The following is a 19,122-nucleotide window of genomic DNA, read 5'->3' on the forward strand; positions in this document are numbered from 1 at the left end:
AAATTAACATGAATGACGCCCCCAAAATACCATATAAGGTCAGACGACCGGCAGGTTGTGGAGAAGCTCCATTCATGAAAATGGCATAAAGACTAAGAATAAGAACTTTACGAGCTCTCAGACTGAGGTCCCGCTCTCAGAAATAGATAAACAGAAACACAGATTATTATTTAGTGTTAGTGGAATTAAAGGTCCTGAGAAAGACAAAGAATGAGGAAAAATGACCCGTGCTGTGAACGCTGTCTCAGCTGTTGCACCGTCACAGAAATAAAAACAAAAATGATTTAACATGAATTAGATGCCAAAAACATCTCGCTAGGGGATGTCATCAGCCAAGGAGCTAAACTATAACTTCAATCAGCAATATTTCAATTAAATGAATAAAAGTAATTAATAGTCAGTTTATATTGTGGAAAAGTAACTGTGGACAAGTCGCTTTGTAGTTTTGGCCGCTAATATTTATATTGTACGCTTGCATTATATCATAGTTTCAATTGTTAATTTAAATGACTGATATATCTACCTAAATCGTTAAATAGCCTACTTCTTTTGCAAACAGAGTAATGTCATCATGATTATGGATTCAGAAGAATTTAATGAACGGGACATAGTATACACTTGCTCATTACATCCCCTGTAGTTCACACCCATTACTCAGGGGTCTCTAAAATACTGACAATATAATATACGCTCAGCCTGCAGATCTATATTATTCATTTCTCTGTTAAGTGGTAGTCAGCATACAGTGATGTTAAAAAGAAAATCCAAGTCAGTTGACTCTGAAGCTCAACTGCTGATGTTACACCTGCTGCTGGACTGCTGTCAGCACAGACCTGCTAACACCTGGGATGACAACGCAGGACAAGCCGGCAGAAGAAGTTGGAGATGAGGGTAACAGTTCAACAGCTGTGTCCCCCCCCCCCAAAAAAGACATGATATCGTTGGCACACTGCCATTAGACAATTAGACAGTAACAGTCATGTTTTATTGCTTTGAAGGACTGCAGGTTGGTTGTGAGTGAGAGGTACGACAGGTCTGCATCACTCGTAAATTTTGTTCGTACCTAAGAGAAAATCCAAAATACGAGAAAATTGGTGAATGCGGCAAATCCTCGTAAATCACTCGTACGCATGGTTTAAGAAAGAATCTGTGTGTACGAGTGGTTCTTACATCTGGCCCATTGTGTGATAATGAAAGTGAAGCCCCGGGTTAGCAATTCTGTTCCCTCACAGCAAATATCCTGGGTTGGATATGGGTCCCTGCTGTGTTCTCATGAGTTTCCTTCCACTGTCCAACTGTATATCATATCAGGTGTGTCCCTAACCACTGTGAGCATGGTGGTCGCTGTTCACAGACGTGGAATACATTCAGCTGCGACTGTAGCAGCACTGGATACACTGGAGCTACCTGCCATACATGTAAGTGCACACACACACACACACACACACACACACACACACACACACACACACACACACACACACACACACACACACACACACACACACACACACACACTACCTAAAAGTGCTTTGTGTCTGATGAGCTGTGTGTTGTGTCTCCTCTGCAGCAATGTTTCAGCAGTCCTGTGAGGAGTATAAACACCAGGGTAAGAGCTCAGGGAGCTACTGGATCGACCCAGATGGCAGTGGATTGATCAGCCCCTTCAGAGTCAACTGTGACATGACAGGTGAGACATCACAGTGAGAAGGGTGTGAGGTCTACAGTCAGTTTAATTTTGGCTTTCACTCTTCGTATTTCCAAGAATAGCTTTTATTAATGCTTGCTACAGAATGTTGTACTTTCAGCACTTATGTTCAGGAGCTATGCTTATGACACTATGTCACGAAATGTCTTCCTTTCGTATAGAATGATCTGATAACAATGTATATAACCATATATATAACATATAACCGTATCTGCTAACATACTGTATAGTGCAGTTCAATCTAATGAAGGGTTTTACAATATGTTGTCTTTCTTTCTTTTAGAGGAAAACGTTTGGACCACACTGAAGAACAACCTGTCTCCTCAGACATCAGTCACCACTGCAGACAAGGAGGGGAAGGCAGTGCTGCAGATCACTTACAATGTGACTGATGAACAGGTACACCATGACCATGTATTTATTTGATCTTGTTTGCCTGCTGTGCACTTTGCTTGGATGTGTTATGTTTGATACACTGTTAGCGCAGCCATCGTGGGTAATTAAGGATTAAGTAACTTGCCCAAGAACACATCGACATGTGGACTGGAGGAGCCGGGATTCTAACCTCTCATCTTCAGATAAGTGGATGACCCACTCTACCTCCTGAGGCCACAGCCCCCCATAGAGCATTTGATAAGCATGGAGTTAAACAACAGATTAATTGAACAGTCTGACAGATTTTTTCATAACCAAAATTTAAGTTAATAAAGACTAATATGGATGTTTCATTCACCAGTTGTTGTCCCTGCTTAGCCTGTTGTTTAGAGTGGTTTTTAGTTTACAGTGTCAGCCCTCGTGGGCCCCCTCATGCTAGAGGCCCAGACAGGCACTAAGTTCAGGCCAGTCCATTCTGCTAGATGCCACTAAACATACATACATACTGCACATTTAAGTAAAACAGAGTGAATGAAAATGACTTAAGGCCACTTATTCCACATAATGGCTCAAAATTCCATTATCACTAATACAACAAAAGTTTCATGTCATACTCACCAGTCTGCAGTCTGCTTGCCTTCAGGTCAGTACAGCAATACTGTTTGTACTACTACTATTTTTTCTATCTTAAATGATCATCAATCTCTCTAGTCTATTCAGTACTAGATAGGTCTAATCTGTTATTGGGTAAACATGTTTAATTCAACACTGATATGATGGAATAATGTTAAACACAGTACCAATCAAAAGTTAGGACACACATTCTCATTTAAGACAATGGGAAGGTGTGTCCAGACTGTGTGACTGTGCCATTATAACACTGACATAATCAATAATCAAATAGAGAAACAGTAGTTTAGGCCACAGTGAAGCTGGTGGGCCATATGCAGTTGTGCCAGTCGACTGCTGACTGTCAACATGGAGAGGATTATGAAGTGTTGCATGTGAAACTCCTTGTGCCGACAGATCATGTTAAGACAAGGTGTCTTCATATGAGAGAACAACATAGTAGTTGTTATGGCAAGTAAAATGTATCGTTAAAATCATTTTATTGTGTCAGTAATGAGGAAAAATATGACATAACATGAAAAATGAGTTGTAATGGTGTGTGTGTGTGTGTGTGTGTGTGTGTGTGTCCAGGTGCTGTCAGTCACCAGCAGTGCAGAGAAGTGTGAACAGTATGTAGCTTACGCCTGCAGAATGTCTCGTCTGCTCAACTCTCCAGGTAAAGTATTCATCATCACCAGACAGTAGTACATTTACTAAGTACTTTTAACTCCACTACATTTTATTTACAACTGTCTTTACTACGTCATTTTCAGATTAAGGTTGTGTATAAATCATGTATAAAACACATTGTCAAAGATTCAACCAGTTTAGACCTTGACATTTATTAGTAGGGAGAAGCTCATTTCTATCTGCAGTCCTGGGCAGCTAGACCCACACACCCAAACAGATTCTGGATTCTGGATGGAGCAAGTCATCTTGATCATTGCATTTGTATAATTGAATCTTTTTATGCAGAAACCACATCAGGCTCAAATTATTATTCAAGCAGCGTATTTTTCAATGACTTAAAACATGACAGGAGGGGATCTTTAAAGTTCATGTGTGTCATCTAGACCAGCACCTCCCAACCTTTTTCTTGACGGACCCATATTTTTACCATTGTAAACTAAGGTGACCCCCTCTCCCCCCAACAGCAGCATGGAACAATGAAGTAGTGAACCTAACCTCTTAATACCTGCAGGATACCTGTGTAAAATGAGTAATATATAAACTGAGGAACAGTATTTCTTATTTTCTTCTTCTTATTATTATTATTAACAAGATTTATGATTTCCTTTTCCTTTTTGTTTCACTGTCATATATGTGTGTGCTGAAAATGATTGACATGATTATTTTCTCAGCTTATATGTTCGAGGCTGGATGCAGAATTCAAAACATATATTGGATATACTGCCTATTTTTAAATCCCATTTAAGTTGAGTTGAATATGTTATATATGTGACAGAGTTAAACATCAATTTTTTTAAACATGCCATTTTCATTCTCATTTTTCTGTTTCCTATTATGATCTATCATTCATTTTGTTGTTTCACAAATCTCATTCTTTACTGCTGTTGTGCTTGAGAATCAGGGTCTCACTAAGGGGACACCATTTTTGGGACCTTGTAATAATGGGGAAGCCATTATTTAGGGGAGTGGATCTAGTCTCATCACGGGAGCACCATTTGTTATAACTCATGTAATAGAATTTTTGTATTAGAAGTTTCTCTGAAGAAAAGCACAGATGATGGAGTGATGAATCCTTCTCTTTTACTCAGTACATGCCAGCATGGAGAAGGACACACAGTCGTTCTGCAAAGCAACAACCAGTTTCAGATGTTATACTGTACCTCCCAGTGGAAGTTGAATAAGACAGGATGACAAAGTAATAAAGTACAACAAATGAAGTAAAGTAATAAAAGACAGAAACCCTTCAAAGACTACTGATATCATGTGCTGACCCCCTACTAGGTCTAAAGATGGTCAGTTATGCTCTTGATGTCTTATCTAGTATAACAAAAGGCATGAGGCTCAGGTGTTTACAGTTGTTACAGCCCACCTGACACAAACATTCCCTCACACTCATGGTCATAATGGTCTCACTAAGAGAACACTAACATTGTAGGGTTTAGTAATCACTAGAAATAGTGAACTCACTGCTGAGCACCAAAATGTAAGAACCAGCTCCACTAAGGAGTGACTCCTATAATGTAGGTGATAGCCTTGCTACAAGGCAACCATACATGTAAGAGTAGAAAGGAATGTGTTTGGTTATTATTAATGACTAATAATTATCTTACATAATTATTAATCATTAACAAGAAATTAAAGAATAATCAATTCGAGGCACCACTGGGAAACCCCCCCCCCCCCCCTCTCCTGTCATTTCCTGTCTCTCTGTTGTAATAAAGGCGTCTATGCCAGAAAAATCTTTAAAAAAAAGAAAAAGAAATTTGCCACGCTGAACAAAACTGGGAAACACTGATCTAGACTACAGTTGTTTATAAATATGTTGAATAAGTTGAATATGTTAATGCATATAGTATTTCAAACAATTAATCTTAATGATCTAATCGTCATATTATTTATCCTGTTGTTGATAAGAGCATTTAAAACCAATATATTCATCTAATTCAAGTGAAAATAAACTGGCTCTATGTTGTTGATTTGACTCCCAGATGGTGTTCCATTTACCTGGTGGGTAGGAAGAGGCAATGAGAGACATTCTTACTGGGGGGGTTCAGGACCAGGGATACAGAAGTGTTCCTGCGGTATTGAACACAACTGCACTGACCCCAAACATTACTGCAACTGTGATGCTGAACTGCGCACCTGGTGAGTGAACCACTGCTCAGCAGCTCAGCTGAGCAGCTTCTTACTTTTAACTAGATAGGTTTACGGAGTTTGTACACTTATGTTTGTAACCCTTATCTTCACTGATCTCATTAATGCTTTTGCTTTTTAAAGTATGACTCCTGTATCCAATCAATACCAAACCAGAATATCTGTCAAATCAGACATTCTGCCTCTGTTCTGTTCTCCTGTGTATATGCATTCTTCTCTCTTGGGCAGTTTAACTGAGAAGAGTGCATGCCCCAACCTGCTGTAGTGTGGCAGTGTTGACTGAGGGATATCATGTTCTTCTGTCAGTTGCAGCGTAATATAGAGAAAATGTTGTTGTTTTTTAAATGTGGAAGGGCAAAACTGCTTCAGATATTGTCCAATGCAATATGATCTGAACCCGACCTAAACATGTTTGTCTGTGTATGTGTGTGTGTATCTGTGTGCAGGAGGGAGGATGCAGGCCTGCTGGTGTATAAAGACCATTTACCAGTCAGTCAGGTTGTGGTTGGTGATACAAGCAGAGCTGGATCTGAGGCCAAACTGACAATAGGGCCACTCAGATGCCATGGAGACCGTGAGTCAATGTCTCTCTCTCACACACACACACACACACACACACACACACACACACACACACACACACACACACACACACACACACACACACACACACACACACCCACACCCACACCCACACACACACCCACACACACACACACACACACACACACACACACACACAATCACAATCACACAATAAGACCAAGAAAATGTTTATTTTCACTTTGACACCAATCTACCAGAGACTATGAATTATTTCATATGATCAGAGAAACATTATACTTTTCATTCAGTCCTGGTGTTTTTTTCTGAAGGGAACTACTGGAATGCAGCATCCTTCACCAGTCCTGCCTCCTACCTCCACTTCCCTTCCTTTCGAGGAGAAACCAGCACTGACATCTCTTTCTACTTTAAGACTTCCTCCACTCATGGAGTCTTTCTAGAGAACCTGGGAACCACCAACTTCCTTCACATTGAGCTCCAAGGTGTGTCTGTGTGTGAGTGTGTGTGTACACTGCACAAGATGTTAAAATCTTCTTGATGACACTTAAACATGGCTAGATTTTTTTTTTCAATATGCAATCAATGCAAATAAATATGAATCAAAATGATTAAGTCATGCTGTGCTCTCTGCAATGTTAGTGACAATGTTGATACTTCCATTAGAAGTTGAGGCTTTAGTGTCATTAGGTGTACATTAGTGACAGGTGCTCTAATAACACTCCATTTTATTTGAATTAGAAAGTATTGTCATATGACTGTGATAAATGAGTAAGACATGTAACCAGCCTAGTTCACTCAGGATTTAGTTTGACCAGGTTTTTGAAGTGGGAAGTGCTTAGTGATGAAATGCAGGATTTGAGAAAAATGTATTTGTTCGCTTTGTATGTCAGACACTAACTCATAGGTAGGTAGAAGAGAGGAAGTGATTTATAAGTCAAGTCTGTTTGTATTTATATAGCTCATAAATCACAAATGTGCCTCTGGGTGCTTTCTAAGATATTTTTGATTTGGCTTGCCCAAAAGGCGTAGGCAGGAGTTTCAAAGTTGAGGGGCCTGAAAAGGGCATGAAATACTAAAGCTGTTGATAAAATATTGGTTCTTATCATGGCACTCGCAGGAGGCTCCGTGGTCTCCTTCTCCTTCGATGTGGGTAGTGAGCGGGTGGAGCTCAGCGTCCACTCGCCGGTTCCTCTGAATGATAACCAATGGCATCGTGTGGAAGCTGAGAAGAACATCAAGGAGGCGGTGTTGCTGCTTAATAGGCAGTACAGAGAGGTCAGACTCACCCCTTCACAGGGACACACAAAACTGGAATTCTACAGTGAGCTATATGTTGGTAAGACAACCACACACACACACACACACACACACACACTGCAGATGTCACAAGTGATGTCATACACCACTCCAGTGTTACTCTCAGGTGTTTTGTATCTTTAGTTTTTATCAACAGAGATGTGAAGATGCTGAATGCTTTGTGGTAGGTGCTGTGTTGTGACTCTGTCTACATCTCCTGACAGTCCAACCACACATCCTGTTGGTCCCTGTAAAAGTCACTGCAAAAGATAACTACAGTTTTTCTATAACATGTCCAACAAATGCTGTACTTCAGGGTATGCCTTGCTTTACTACTGACTGATGATCACCTGCGCATACAGTAAATTCTTGATATAATCAATGCGGTCATATGATATTTCCTGACTCTGTGGGTTGAGGAGGAGTGTCCAAATACTGGACATAAGTAGTAAAACCCAGAAGACAAGGACAACTAAAGAGCCAGGGGACACAAATGACGATGATGATGATGATGAAGAAGATGATGTTCATCCTGTGTATGCATCATATTTCAGCCTCGTTCAGTTTATGTAGAATTTTGCAATTCTGCCAACTCCTTTCAAATGTCTACACTGCACACCTGCATAAATATGATTGAATATTACAGGCCATGAGGATCACTGAATGACTGACGAGTGATTGTGAAGCACAAATGAAACAGTTGACTTCAGTGCTCTGCCTGGACTAATGCTGTCTTCATGTCTTATTTCCCCAGGGGCTTCGGGTGGTCAGAGGGGGTTTCTGGGCTGCATGAGATCTCTGAAGATCAATGGTGTGACCTATGATCTGGAGGAGAGGGCAAAGGTGACTCCCGGGGTGAATCCAGGCTGCAAGGGCCACTGCAGCAGCTACGGGATGCACTGCAGGAATGGAGGGAAGTGTGTGGAGCAATACAATGGATACTCCTGTGACTGCTCTCTTACTGCATATGATGGACCCTTCTGCACTGACGGTATGGCCTCCAACATGTGATTAAATTAAATTGATGCAAAAACAAAGAGTTGTCAAAATTTTAATAATAATACTAATAATAACTTTATTTGTATAGTACCTTTCACACACAAAACTGCAGCTCAAAGTGCTTTACAACTACATAAATGACATACACCAGGCGCTTCACATCAAAAAGGACATTAAATGAGCATAAAAACATGTAATTGGTACATAAGAGGGAAAATAAAACCCACTTGACAATCTTACTAGACATAAGATGAAATAAAGTAAAAATACGACACATACAATGTGTACTTCAGCTGCTGTTATTTAAGAATGAATAGTTGTAAACTCAGAAGGTATGCATACTTAGCCTATAAATCTTTATATAAGTATAACAGAACCTCCCTTTTTCCAAAAGACAGACTCACCACCAGTCTTGATTAACAGAAATAAGCCTCGTTAAGCTTTCCCCAGAATGTCTTCCCATTGGTTTTACCTCACTGTGGGTCTTATCTGTGTCTGGTGTAATCTGAAGCTGCCCCAGAAAGAAACCAACCTTAGTGGGGCTGTGGGGGATAAAAAAAACACAATCACAAAAAACAGCCTTTTTTCTCAGACCTACCAACCACTGACCTCACCTATGTAATATAAGATAGAAAATGAAAGCCAGTTGATAACACATGAACAACACCTTCAAATGAACCTCTCCAAGACTGAGCTCCTTGTCATCCTGGCCAGTCCCTCTATACAACAAGAAGCAGCTATAGCAAACTAAAAATCTGCCTGAAACCTGGGTGTCATGATTAATGACCAAATAAGGTCCATGTGGCCTCGGTCATGTTAATTTAGCCTGTGGGAAGATCAGAACCAACTTGTCTGAGCATGCATCACAACTGGCAGTAGTACAGGCTCTCAGTATTGAGTCATTGACTGCTGTAACTCCTTACTGGCAGGCCTCCCAGCATGAACCTCTACAGATGATCCAGAACGTGGTGGGGTGTCTGGTCTTTAACCAGCCCAAAACAGCACGTCACCCTGCTGTTCATATCCCTCCTCTGGCTCCCAGTGGCTGCCTGCTTAAAATTCAAAACCCTGACGCTTACAAATCACCAACTAAAACAGCTCCCACATACCTCAACTCCCCCATTCAGGTGTAACCTCTGCCAATGAAAGGGACATGGTGCAACCACCACAACAGGGCCCTAACTCGCTAGCCAGACTCTTCTCCACTGTAGTGTCCTGGTGGTACAACCAGTTATCAAACTCTGTTCAATCCACAGAGCCCTGCTCAATCTTTAAGAAAACACTGAACACGTCTATGTATTTGATGTACTCTATGCATTGCCTCTTATTGGACTCTTACTTGTGTTGTTCTCTCCTGACTAGATCCTTGCTTGTGCTGTTTAAACTCTCAGATGCACATTGCTTTAGATTAAAGCATCTGCTAAATAAAATAGTGAATTGTAATAATAAAATAAGATGAAATACACTAAAGTGAAAGTAGAATACATAATAAAATGTGTAACATAAGATGGAAGATAAAACACTGACATATAAAATACAATACATACTGAATAATAATAGTAATACAAGTTAAAACAAAGTGAAAACATGGAATACATAAAATATATCAAATCAAGTAAAAACATTTTACAAGAAGTGCAGTAGTGCATATGTGCACGAGAACAGTTGTTAAAGGCTGGTGAAGAGATTAGTTTTTAGTTTTCTTTTAAAAATATTTAGTGAGCTAACTAATCTAAAATAACACCAACATTTGTATCCTCAGATATAATGACATTTTTATTTGATAGCATTTCTCTTTTTGTTTTGGGCTGACGTGTAGAGAGCGGGATAGTTGGTCATCTGTTTGCTTATCCACGGTTAGATTTTCAATCTATAAGTGTTTGGTTACAGAGTTCTTCATTAGAATAGTTTCTCCTGGCTCTCATCCTAGCATTGGTTTTTGGGCTATTTTCTGGGTTTTTGTTATCCTTAGTGCTATTATTATTATTATTATTATTATTATTATTATTATTAGTAGTAGTAGTAGTAGTAGTAGTAGTACTGTTGTGTTGTTGTACAGCATTGGCACTGTTAATCAGAGGATCATACCTGTTATGCAATGAGAGCTCAGGTGGTGGAGTGAGTGTTATTTAGATATACTTATTTAATGTCTTGTTGGATATCCAGTGCCTTGCTGGACACTTTTATGTTTATTTTATCTATTTAATACTTACCCTCTCTTCTTCTGCTGCTGCTGCTGCTGTTTGTGTGTGTGTGTGTGTGTGTGTGTGTGTGTGTGTGTGTGTGTGTGTGTGTGTGTGTGTGTGTGCGTGTGTGTGTGTGTGTGTGTGTGTGCGTGTGTGTGTGTGTGTGTGTGTATTAGATGTGGGTGGCTACTTTGAGACAGGAACCTATGTGCGTTATGACTTCTTGCCGGAGGCAGGACCTTTTGCGTCGCAGGAGGTGAAGAGCCTGTCAGGTGTTCCTAGTGAGGCCAACCTTACTCAGGAAGAGCTAGTGTTCAGCTTCAGCACTTCCAGTGCTCCCAGCATCCTGGTCTACATCAGCTCCAGGACTCAGGATTACCTGGCTGTGGTCCTCAGGCACAATGGTGGGCTTATCTACATCATACCTGATCCAGTTTATTTATATAAAAATATAGTTTTTTATGAAATTTGTTACATTTTTATCCTATGTTAAAACATACTCTTTGTCTGTGTGTGTCCAGGCACTCTCCAGATCCGCTACAGCCTTGGGGGACTAACGGAACCGTACATCATAGATGTTGACCACCGCAACGTGGCCAACGGACAGCCACACTCTGTCAACATAACCAGGAACTTAAGGGAGATACGACTACAGGTTAGTGTCCTATTATTTCAGTAATATGTGAGGATCTTCTACCAAATATGCAGAGAAAAGGTGTCAGACTGCATGTAGCTATTAATAATAATACTGATATTCATAATAGTGACGTTAGAAGGTAGATATCAGTCTCATGTCATGTGTTCAGGTTTGGGAAGGTTACTTTGGAAATATAATAGATCATGGGAGAATCCATCTGGTCAGGCTTCAAGGTAGGCACCTGCGCCTGAACCACCAGTGGTTTGGACCAATCAGCAACCTAGAGCTACCACCAGCTACTGGTATTGTATAGGTGTGAGGACCTCTTATAGATGGTTGGATGGTTTATTCTATTTATTCACAGTTCCTGTTATAGCACTACTTCTCAGATGGTTATGTGTAACAAACCGTCTGGAACGTCAGGTTACTTTTAAGGCCCACACTGAAAAATGAATGGTTCTTGGTAACAGATGGTAACAGAGTAGATTTAAGTAATCAGTTGAACTTGTACTGTTTCTTTACTCCGTCCATATTCTCCAGCTGGATCACTACCCAGTGTCCACATACACCCTGCCCGAGGCCTCCGACACCAAGTTCAACTCGGTCAAAAGTATCTTCCTGGGAAAGGTCTTTGGTAAGTATGTAGCTGTGTTGAAGTGTGTGTGCTGAAACCTGTCATATAAGATTTATTTTCTCCTTTTAATCCTGTCCACACGGTGCCTGTGTGTCATTTTAATATTGATATTTTAAGGTGTGAGTCTGTGAGAACTGGACATCCACTGGTGGACTCACATTTTCCCACAGAATTAGATTTTTTTTGTCTTGTAAGAGGAATTCAGTCCCTCAGATGAAGTTGATGTTGCCTTTATCTTGTAGTCTTTATAAAATATGACTATCAAATATAATAATAATAATAATAGTCTTCCAGGAAATAGTTAGTTAAAAGGGGAAAAAAGTATTTTTTTTGGTATTTTCCTGCATTGTTATTTATAGTGACATTAGAGAGCTGACATGAGGTGAGGGGACTCAAACTGGGGGAGCAGCAGGCATAGAATGGACCTCTTCCTTTTTTTCCTTTGCTACATTATAAATTACTTTGCATATAATTGTTATTTCTGATAATGTTAACTATATAAAATGATGTTTAAAGCAATGTATTTCTTTACTCGATCATCTCCAAAATGCTCTTCATTAAGCTTTTAAACAACTGACAATAAGGAGATACAAGGTTTTCTTGTAACAGTAAGTTACAAGAGTTTCAAGAGTTTTGAAATGATGTAAAATGAAGATAAACCCTTCACTGTCTCATCTGCTGTTATATTAGAAACAGGACAGATTGACCCCATCCTGATCACGCAGTATAACACGCCAGGCTTTGTGGGCTGTCTGTCAAGAGTTCAGTTTAACAGCGTGGCACCGCTGAAGGCTGCACTGCGCTCTGGCCTGGCAGCACCCGTTAGCACCCATGGGATCCTGGTCCCATCCAACTGTGGAGCCTCTCCCCTGACCATCTCTCCCATGGCCTCGGCTAGTGACCCCTGGCACATAGAAGCTGGTAGGGACACACACAGACAAATAATACTGTTACTAGAAACATCAAGTCTACAGCAGTCAAAATCCAACTGAAAGATGAATATATCAGAATATATCAGAACATAATGAATTTTGACTTTCCACAGCTGGAGCCGTGTTCCCCTTTAATGAGGACAAGGCCAGTCGGGATGGAGTGGATCGCAACTCTGCCATAATTGGAGGTAAATTTGATCTAACTGCCTGGTACCAAGTATTACAGCTGAAGCTGGGAACAGTCTTAAGACTTTTGACATCTACAAAGACCAGACTCCCTTCACATAATGACTGTTTCCATCTGACTGATTATTGAGTGTTTTATAGTCACAACATATGGTAAATACAACAGACAAAACACTTAGGAAGATTCAAGTAATGTCAAAAATCCCACAAGGGCACAAATGTTTACATGTTTCTATACGAAAACTGAACTTAGCGTCATCAAAGAAGGCAATGACACAAAAGAGCAATGCTAACTGGGTATGATAGTAGTGGAAGAGACAACTGTAAAGTCTACTGCTAGAGGAGAGAGAAATTCCTCAGACTGAGGTAAATTCAGCATTGTTGTTCAATGTAATCCAGATGCATAGCAGTAAGGCCAGTGTTTCCTGGGCTCATTGTGTTGTTACATGCTTCATGTTGATGATCAGCAGCACTGCAGAGGTCTCTGCAGGTTCAGGTTCCCAATCACTTTTAAATGGAGATGTAAAGATATTAGCAAAGCTTCTTGTTACCAAGTTGGACACTACTATGACTGACATCATGTCTGAGGATCAAACAGGCTTTATCAAAGCTTCATTCTTTTACAAATATACACAGGTGTCATCGACTCTGAATTCTGAGGTGATGATCTCTTTGTTATATGGAGAATTAGCTTGTCCAAGCCTTACATGTTTTCTTGTTATATGTTTCATGTAAAGCATCAGTAATAACTAATACATTGTGTTCCAAACCCTTTCCATTGCCAAGGGCTATGTGGCAGGGTTGTCCTCTCAGGCCACTCCTCTTTACGTTGTTCATTAAACAACTGTCTATCATGCTGAAAACCTCACAACACTGGAATGGAATTGGCCCGGTCTAATGTGATGTACTATTACTGAGCCCTTAACCTACAATAAATACTTTATAGGATTCAGGTCACAAATGCTTATTGGTGCCAATCAGTAGGGTCTATCTGCATATCATCATCACTTCCATCATTGGTTACTGCCAAGCTACCTTCGTCACATAAACAACACTCCTCATGCCCTATTGTAACTTTTCAATCTGACAGATTTTTCTATTAATAGAATATATATATGTAGTAACCACATTTCCCTCCTAGCCAAATTAGATCCTGTCTTTGCCCAATGGTAAAGTGCAGGGCTCAATTCAGTTATCTCTCTGTAGATAGCACTTTTGCCAAATGACAACGACCTAGCATTTTTCCCTATTTCCAGGTTCGTCACTTCGTTTAAAGCTGCAGTCTGTAACTATTTTTGTGTTATATTTGCTAAATTTGTCATTATGATTTGACAGTAGAAAAAGATACAGATAAGCTGTGACCAAATCCACTGTCTCTGGGCCCACCCAGTGGTCGTAATGTGATTTACAAGAATCCACCGCTCCCGAATCAAAACAACCAATCAGAGCCCGGAGGAGGGTCAATGAGCTGTACACACGTTGCTGGCAGCCCCCCTCCCCCCTACCTCCCCTGCACAGCACGTGTATGAGGCGCCGAACTGGACAAAAGCCGGGTGAAAAATGCAAGAGGAAATGGTTATACACAGGCGAGAGAGACCGACTTACTGCGCAAAAGAGACTGAGTTACTGAGAGAGAGAGACTGAGTTACTGAGAGAGAGACACTGAGTTACTGAGAGAGAGAGACTGAGTTACTGAGAGAGAGACACTGAGTTACTGAGAGAGAGACACTGAGTTACTGAGAGAGAGAGACTGAGTCACTGAGAGAGAGACACTGAGTTACTGAGAGAGAGACACTGAGTTACTGAGAGAGAGACACTGAGTTACTGAGAGAGAGAGACTGAGTTACTGAGAGAGAGAGACTGAGTCACTGAGAGAGAGACACTGAGTTACTGAGAGAGAGACACTGAGTTACTGAGAGAGAGACACTGAGTTACTGAGAGAGAGAGACTGAGTTACTGAGAGAGAGAGACTGAGTCACTGAGAGAGAGACACTGAGTTACTGAGAGAGAGAGAGACTGAGTTACTGAGAGAGAGAGACTGAGTTACTGAGAGAGAGAGACTGTTACTGAGAGAGAGAGACTGAGTTACTGAGAGAGAGAGACTGTTACTGAGAGAGAGAGACTGAGTCACTGAGAGAGAGACTGTTACTGAGAGAGAGAGACTGAGTTACTGAGAGAGAGACACTGAGTTACTGAGAGAGAGGTTGAACTGCACCTCTGCGTTTATTCTGTACGAGATATTTGATATATTCAGCAGAAATATCATTTCATAACTCCATTTTACAACCCTACTCTTTAGAATGTGTCCTTCTAATTATTAGAAATGATCATTATTGTTATTATTATTATGAAAATAGTATGTTCCCAACATACCAGCATATCAAATGACATATCACTGGAAAGCCCACAATCTCTTCTTTACAGGACAACATACCACATATACAACAATGTATATCTCATTTGGTCATTTTCTGTGAAAGGCTCTGGATCATATTTTTGAAATGTTTTTTGATTAATTATGCATTTTTTTGTGTTACAATAAGAGCAGAGCAGATGGTCAAATTTGACTGAATTTTTAACAGAGTAGATGTCACTTCCTGTGTTCTGGTTCCTTTTAACAGCTGTTTTGACATTTGATCTGACTAAATGATGAGTACATTTTATAATTAAATCCAGAGGAAGTGTTTGGTCCCAGATCACACATTAGAAGTTATTAAAACGCTAAAAGTATAGAAATGGACTATTATAATATTCATATTAAATGAATCTACTGATGTTTATGTATTTAATACACATTTTTGCTAACATTAATTATTATTAAAACAAAAGACAAAAGAACGGGTGTGTAAAATAACTGTTCTACTGTTGATAAACTTCTCATCTGACAACAATTTAACGTCCCTTAACCTTCTCTCTCTCTCTCTCTCTCTCTCTCTCTCCTCTCTCTCTCTCTCTCTCTCTCTCTCTCTCTCTCTCTCTCGCTCTCTCTCTCTCTCTCTCTCTCTCTCTCTCTCTCTCTCTCTCTCTCTCTCTCTCTCTCTCTCTCTCTCTCTCTCTCACACACACACACACACGTTCAATCTCTCGCACGTACTTTCAACGTCTGTCGCACACGTTCAACCTCTCTCTCGCAACTTCAGCCTCGCTCGCGCATACATTCATTTCCTCTCACATTTTTCGCCCAGCTTTTGTCCAGTTCGGCGCCTCATAATAAGCCTTCACGTGCGTGCAGCGTGCACGGCAGGTTCCTCTGTGGGGAGGGGCTTAGAAGGCAGAGCTGCAGCGCAGCAGAGAGGAACAGGGACTTGCATGTGGTACTTGTTCCACTTTTTTCTCATAACTACAGACTGCAGCTCTAATCCATCAGTCCATCTTTTCCCAGTCTACCATCAAGAACAGGACTAGGTTTTAATTTTCATATTCTTCCACACCTTAAGGGTATCATCTCACATATTTATAATAATATCACGTAACACTCGATAAGATCTGAAAGACTTGGTGGAACAGCTTGGAATGGATATTTTGGATGAAATCTGGAATGGTGCATTGAATAGTTTAAGTCATTTAAACTCATTTTATTTGTATTTATGTGTGTGTTTATTTCACGTTACTAATCTATATTATTTAGTTCAGGCAGTATAATGGTGGAGGGTGAGGTGAGGGGGGGAAAAAGAGAAAATGTTTGTTGACAATTTTTCTCATATAAAAATATATTTTCAAAAACCAACAAAAAGAAAGTCTGTGTTGTGGAGTTTGATGCGGGTGCTTATAAGGCAGTGAGAGTTGCATTATGGGGAATATTATTTGGAAGTGCAATACTAAACCACTGGAGTGCAGCTTAAAGAGCATCAGACAGTACATTTCAATCTTCCAGTCTGTTGTGAATAAAGCGCTCCTTTGTTTTGTTTTAGGTATCATCGCCATGGTGATCTTCAGTGTCTTGTGCATCATGGTGTTTGTAATCCGTCACATGTTCCGTCATAAAGGCTCCTACCACACCAATGAGGCCAAGGGAGCAGAGTCGGCAGATTGTGCAGATGCAGCAATCATCGTCAATGACCCAGCCTTCACCGAAACAATCGACGAGAGCAAGAAGGAGTGGTTCATCTGAGCCCCGTAAACAACAGTGACACATGACATTGGATGTATGTTGTTTTCTAAGCATAGGGAGTAGTAGTGAGGTAACCACCTATGGAACCTGATGTGCCGAGCAATTTATTTAAAAACTTGAACAATGAACAATGGACACCATGTCATTATGGCATTGGTATTAAAGCACAAGGCACAGTGCTTCCTGGCAGAGCCCATGTGGACAGGTGTACTTTAACTTAATTTGGACAGTGTGACAGTATAATAGCCTCCAGGTGGTGTAGAGGATGGTGCCATGAAGTTACAGGCCTTGGGTGTGAATGATGACTGTTTAGAGTAAGATGTGAGTGAGTTCACTAGCTTTTATCTTAAAAGTTGTTCTATATCATTTCGCATTTGATTTCAGTTTATTTATTTATTTTTACTTATTTATATTTCAGTCGTATATTTTTTCATAAAAGTTCTAACTATGTTTGCCTTTATTTATTTTTTATAGAGTAATCTCTTTATGCCTTCTTGTAATGTGTTGTTATTCCAGTTTAGCTAATAATGATCATATATGTTGCTGCTGATGGGCATGCAGCCAACCAATAATCCTCCATCTGTAGCAATGCTCACACGTTCCAGTTGTTGTTTTGTTCATATTTAATCTCACGTTTAATTTGCCTTATTTTATATTATGTCTTTAAAGTTTAGTTTTAGCCTTATAACTGTAAACTTAAACATATGTGTGTGTGTAGTGACAGGTTTGCTAGACTATAAAGGAGATGTAGCCATGAGTTAGTCAGCATCATTTGGACTAAGAACAGGGCAAAGGAAATGTCACACTTTTAATTCTTTTTGCATATATGTATCTTACAGTATCTCTTAATGACTTTTGGACACTGATTGTTGAAACTCTTAATTATTGCATCTTTTACTCTACTGTTATCCCTGTCCAATGAGTTCAGGGAGGAGTTCAGCTTTTGAAGAATTAACTCAATGGTTTGTTGGTTGTCTTTTATTAGTAATGCCAGCACATGATAATGAAAAGCAGGAGGAAATAGCCAGTTCATCTTCCAAAAAGTCCACAGCTGGCAGATTTACTCTGTTAGTTAGCAAACTCCATCTAAGAGTCAGCTTTGTTAACAATAGAGTTCAAATCTAACCAAAAAGCCAACAACCTGTGTTTGTTTTGACACCAGAAACACTGCTTGGAGTTGTTAGAAGCTGGGCTCTAGAGTCCAAGTGGTTTTGAGATCAGTTCAAGAAAATGCATGAGTCCAAAAAAATGTGAGTTTAGACAAACAGGCTTGAAATGTGATAAAACAGGAAGCCAACTGGACCAACTCTCAGTAGAACAACTCAATGTTCAAAGCAAACTGTGATGTCTGTAACACGGTGAAGACACTGAAAGCAGTGCCTGCACTTGTAAATCATAGTTTAGAAAAGTGCATGTGACATTACATCATTTTGCATCTCTATGTGGAACTGGTGGTGCTGGTAGATACATAGAAATTGATGAAGAAGAAGAAAAAAGCTGAAGTTGTCATGGTCGAGAACAGGGGCGATTCTAGGATCAGACCTTTAGGGGGGCTCAGCTCCTATTTGACACACAATGCCCTGCAAGTGTTCAAACCTCCTGCTAAATGACTCATTTCACTGGATAACTTAAATTACAACAAGAAATATGAATACATAGTAGAGTGGTCTACTATGATGTATGATGATAATAGTTCAGAATAAACAATCACAGATGTTCTACAGAGAGGACACTGAGATAATGAATGAACCCTGAGGGAAAGAAAATATTAATGACACAACTATCTAAGTACATTAGACCTGTTCAAATAAAACCATCTGGGCCTGTATTAGAAGTGTTTGTCCCATCTCTAACAGACAGGCTCGCAAAATTATTACATTTGTATAAAATAATTTTTAGGAGAAAAAAATGCAATAATGTATTTATTTTTAGGGGTACTGAGATCAAATGTAGGAGTGCTTGAGCACCCCTAAAAAGGGGCTAAAATCGCCACTGGTCGAGAACAAATAGGTGAGATGGGAGACTAAGATGTGGACATGTC

At 40.0% G+C, this 19,122-nt stretch overlaps 1 protein-coding gene across 1 annotated transcript in view; it reads left to right on the top strand.

The window, feature by feature from the left end:
- The window catches only part of cntnap2b (contactin associated protein 2b), a 35,339-nt gene extending 18,258 nt beyond the window's left edge, over positions 1 to 17,081 (top strand). The window contains exons 13-27 of the mRNA XM_062429112.1: positions 1,312 to 1,418; positions 1,571 to 1,690; positions 1,992 to 2,107; positions 3,284 to 3,368; positions 5,371 to 5,527; positions 5,983 to 6,110; positions 6,412 to 6,582; positions 7,218 to 7,436; positions 8,151 to 8,387; positions 10,758 to 10,985; positions 11,103 to 11,236; positions 11,759 to 11,852; positions 12,543 to 12,773; positions 12,898 to 12,972; positions 16,882 to 17,081. Coding sequence (XP_062285096.1) covers positions 1,312 to 1,418; positions 1,571 to 1,690; positions 1,992 to 2,107; positions 3,284 to 3,368; positions 5,371 to 5,527; positions 5,983 to 6,110; positions 6,412 to 6,582; positions 7,218 to 7,436; positions 8,151 to 8,387; positions 10,758 to 10,985; positions 11,103 to 11,236; positions 11,759 to 11,852; positions 12,543 to 12,773; positions 12,898 to 12,972; positions 16,882 to 17,081 — 2,302 coding nt within the window. The remainder of the gene's footprint in view (positions 1 to 1,311; positions 1,419 to 1,570; positions 1,691 to 1,991; positions 2,108 to 3,283; positions 3,369 to 5,370; positions 5,528 to 5,982; positions 6,111 to 6,411; positions 6,583 to 7,217; positions 7,437 to 8,150; positions 8,388 to 10,757; positions 10,986 to 11,102; positions 11,237 to 11,758; positions 11,853 to 12,542; positions 12,774 to 12,897; positions 12,973 to 16,881) is intronic.
- The last annotated feature ends 2,041 nt before the right edge of the window (positions 17,082 to 19,122 follow it).

This window comes from Scomber scombrus, chromosome 11, assembly GCF_963691925.1.
Source record: "Scomber scombrus chromosome 11, fScoSco1.1, whole genome shotgun sequence".
Taxonomy (NCBI): Eukaryota; Metazoa; Chordata; class Actinopteri; order Scombriformes; family Scombridae; genus Scomber; species Scomber scombrus.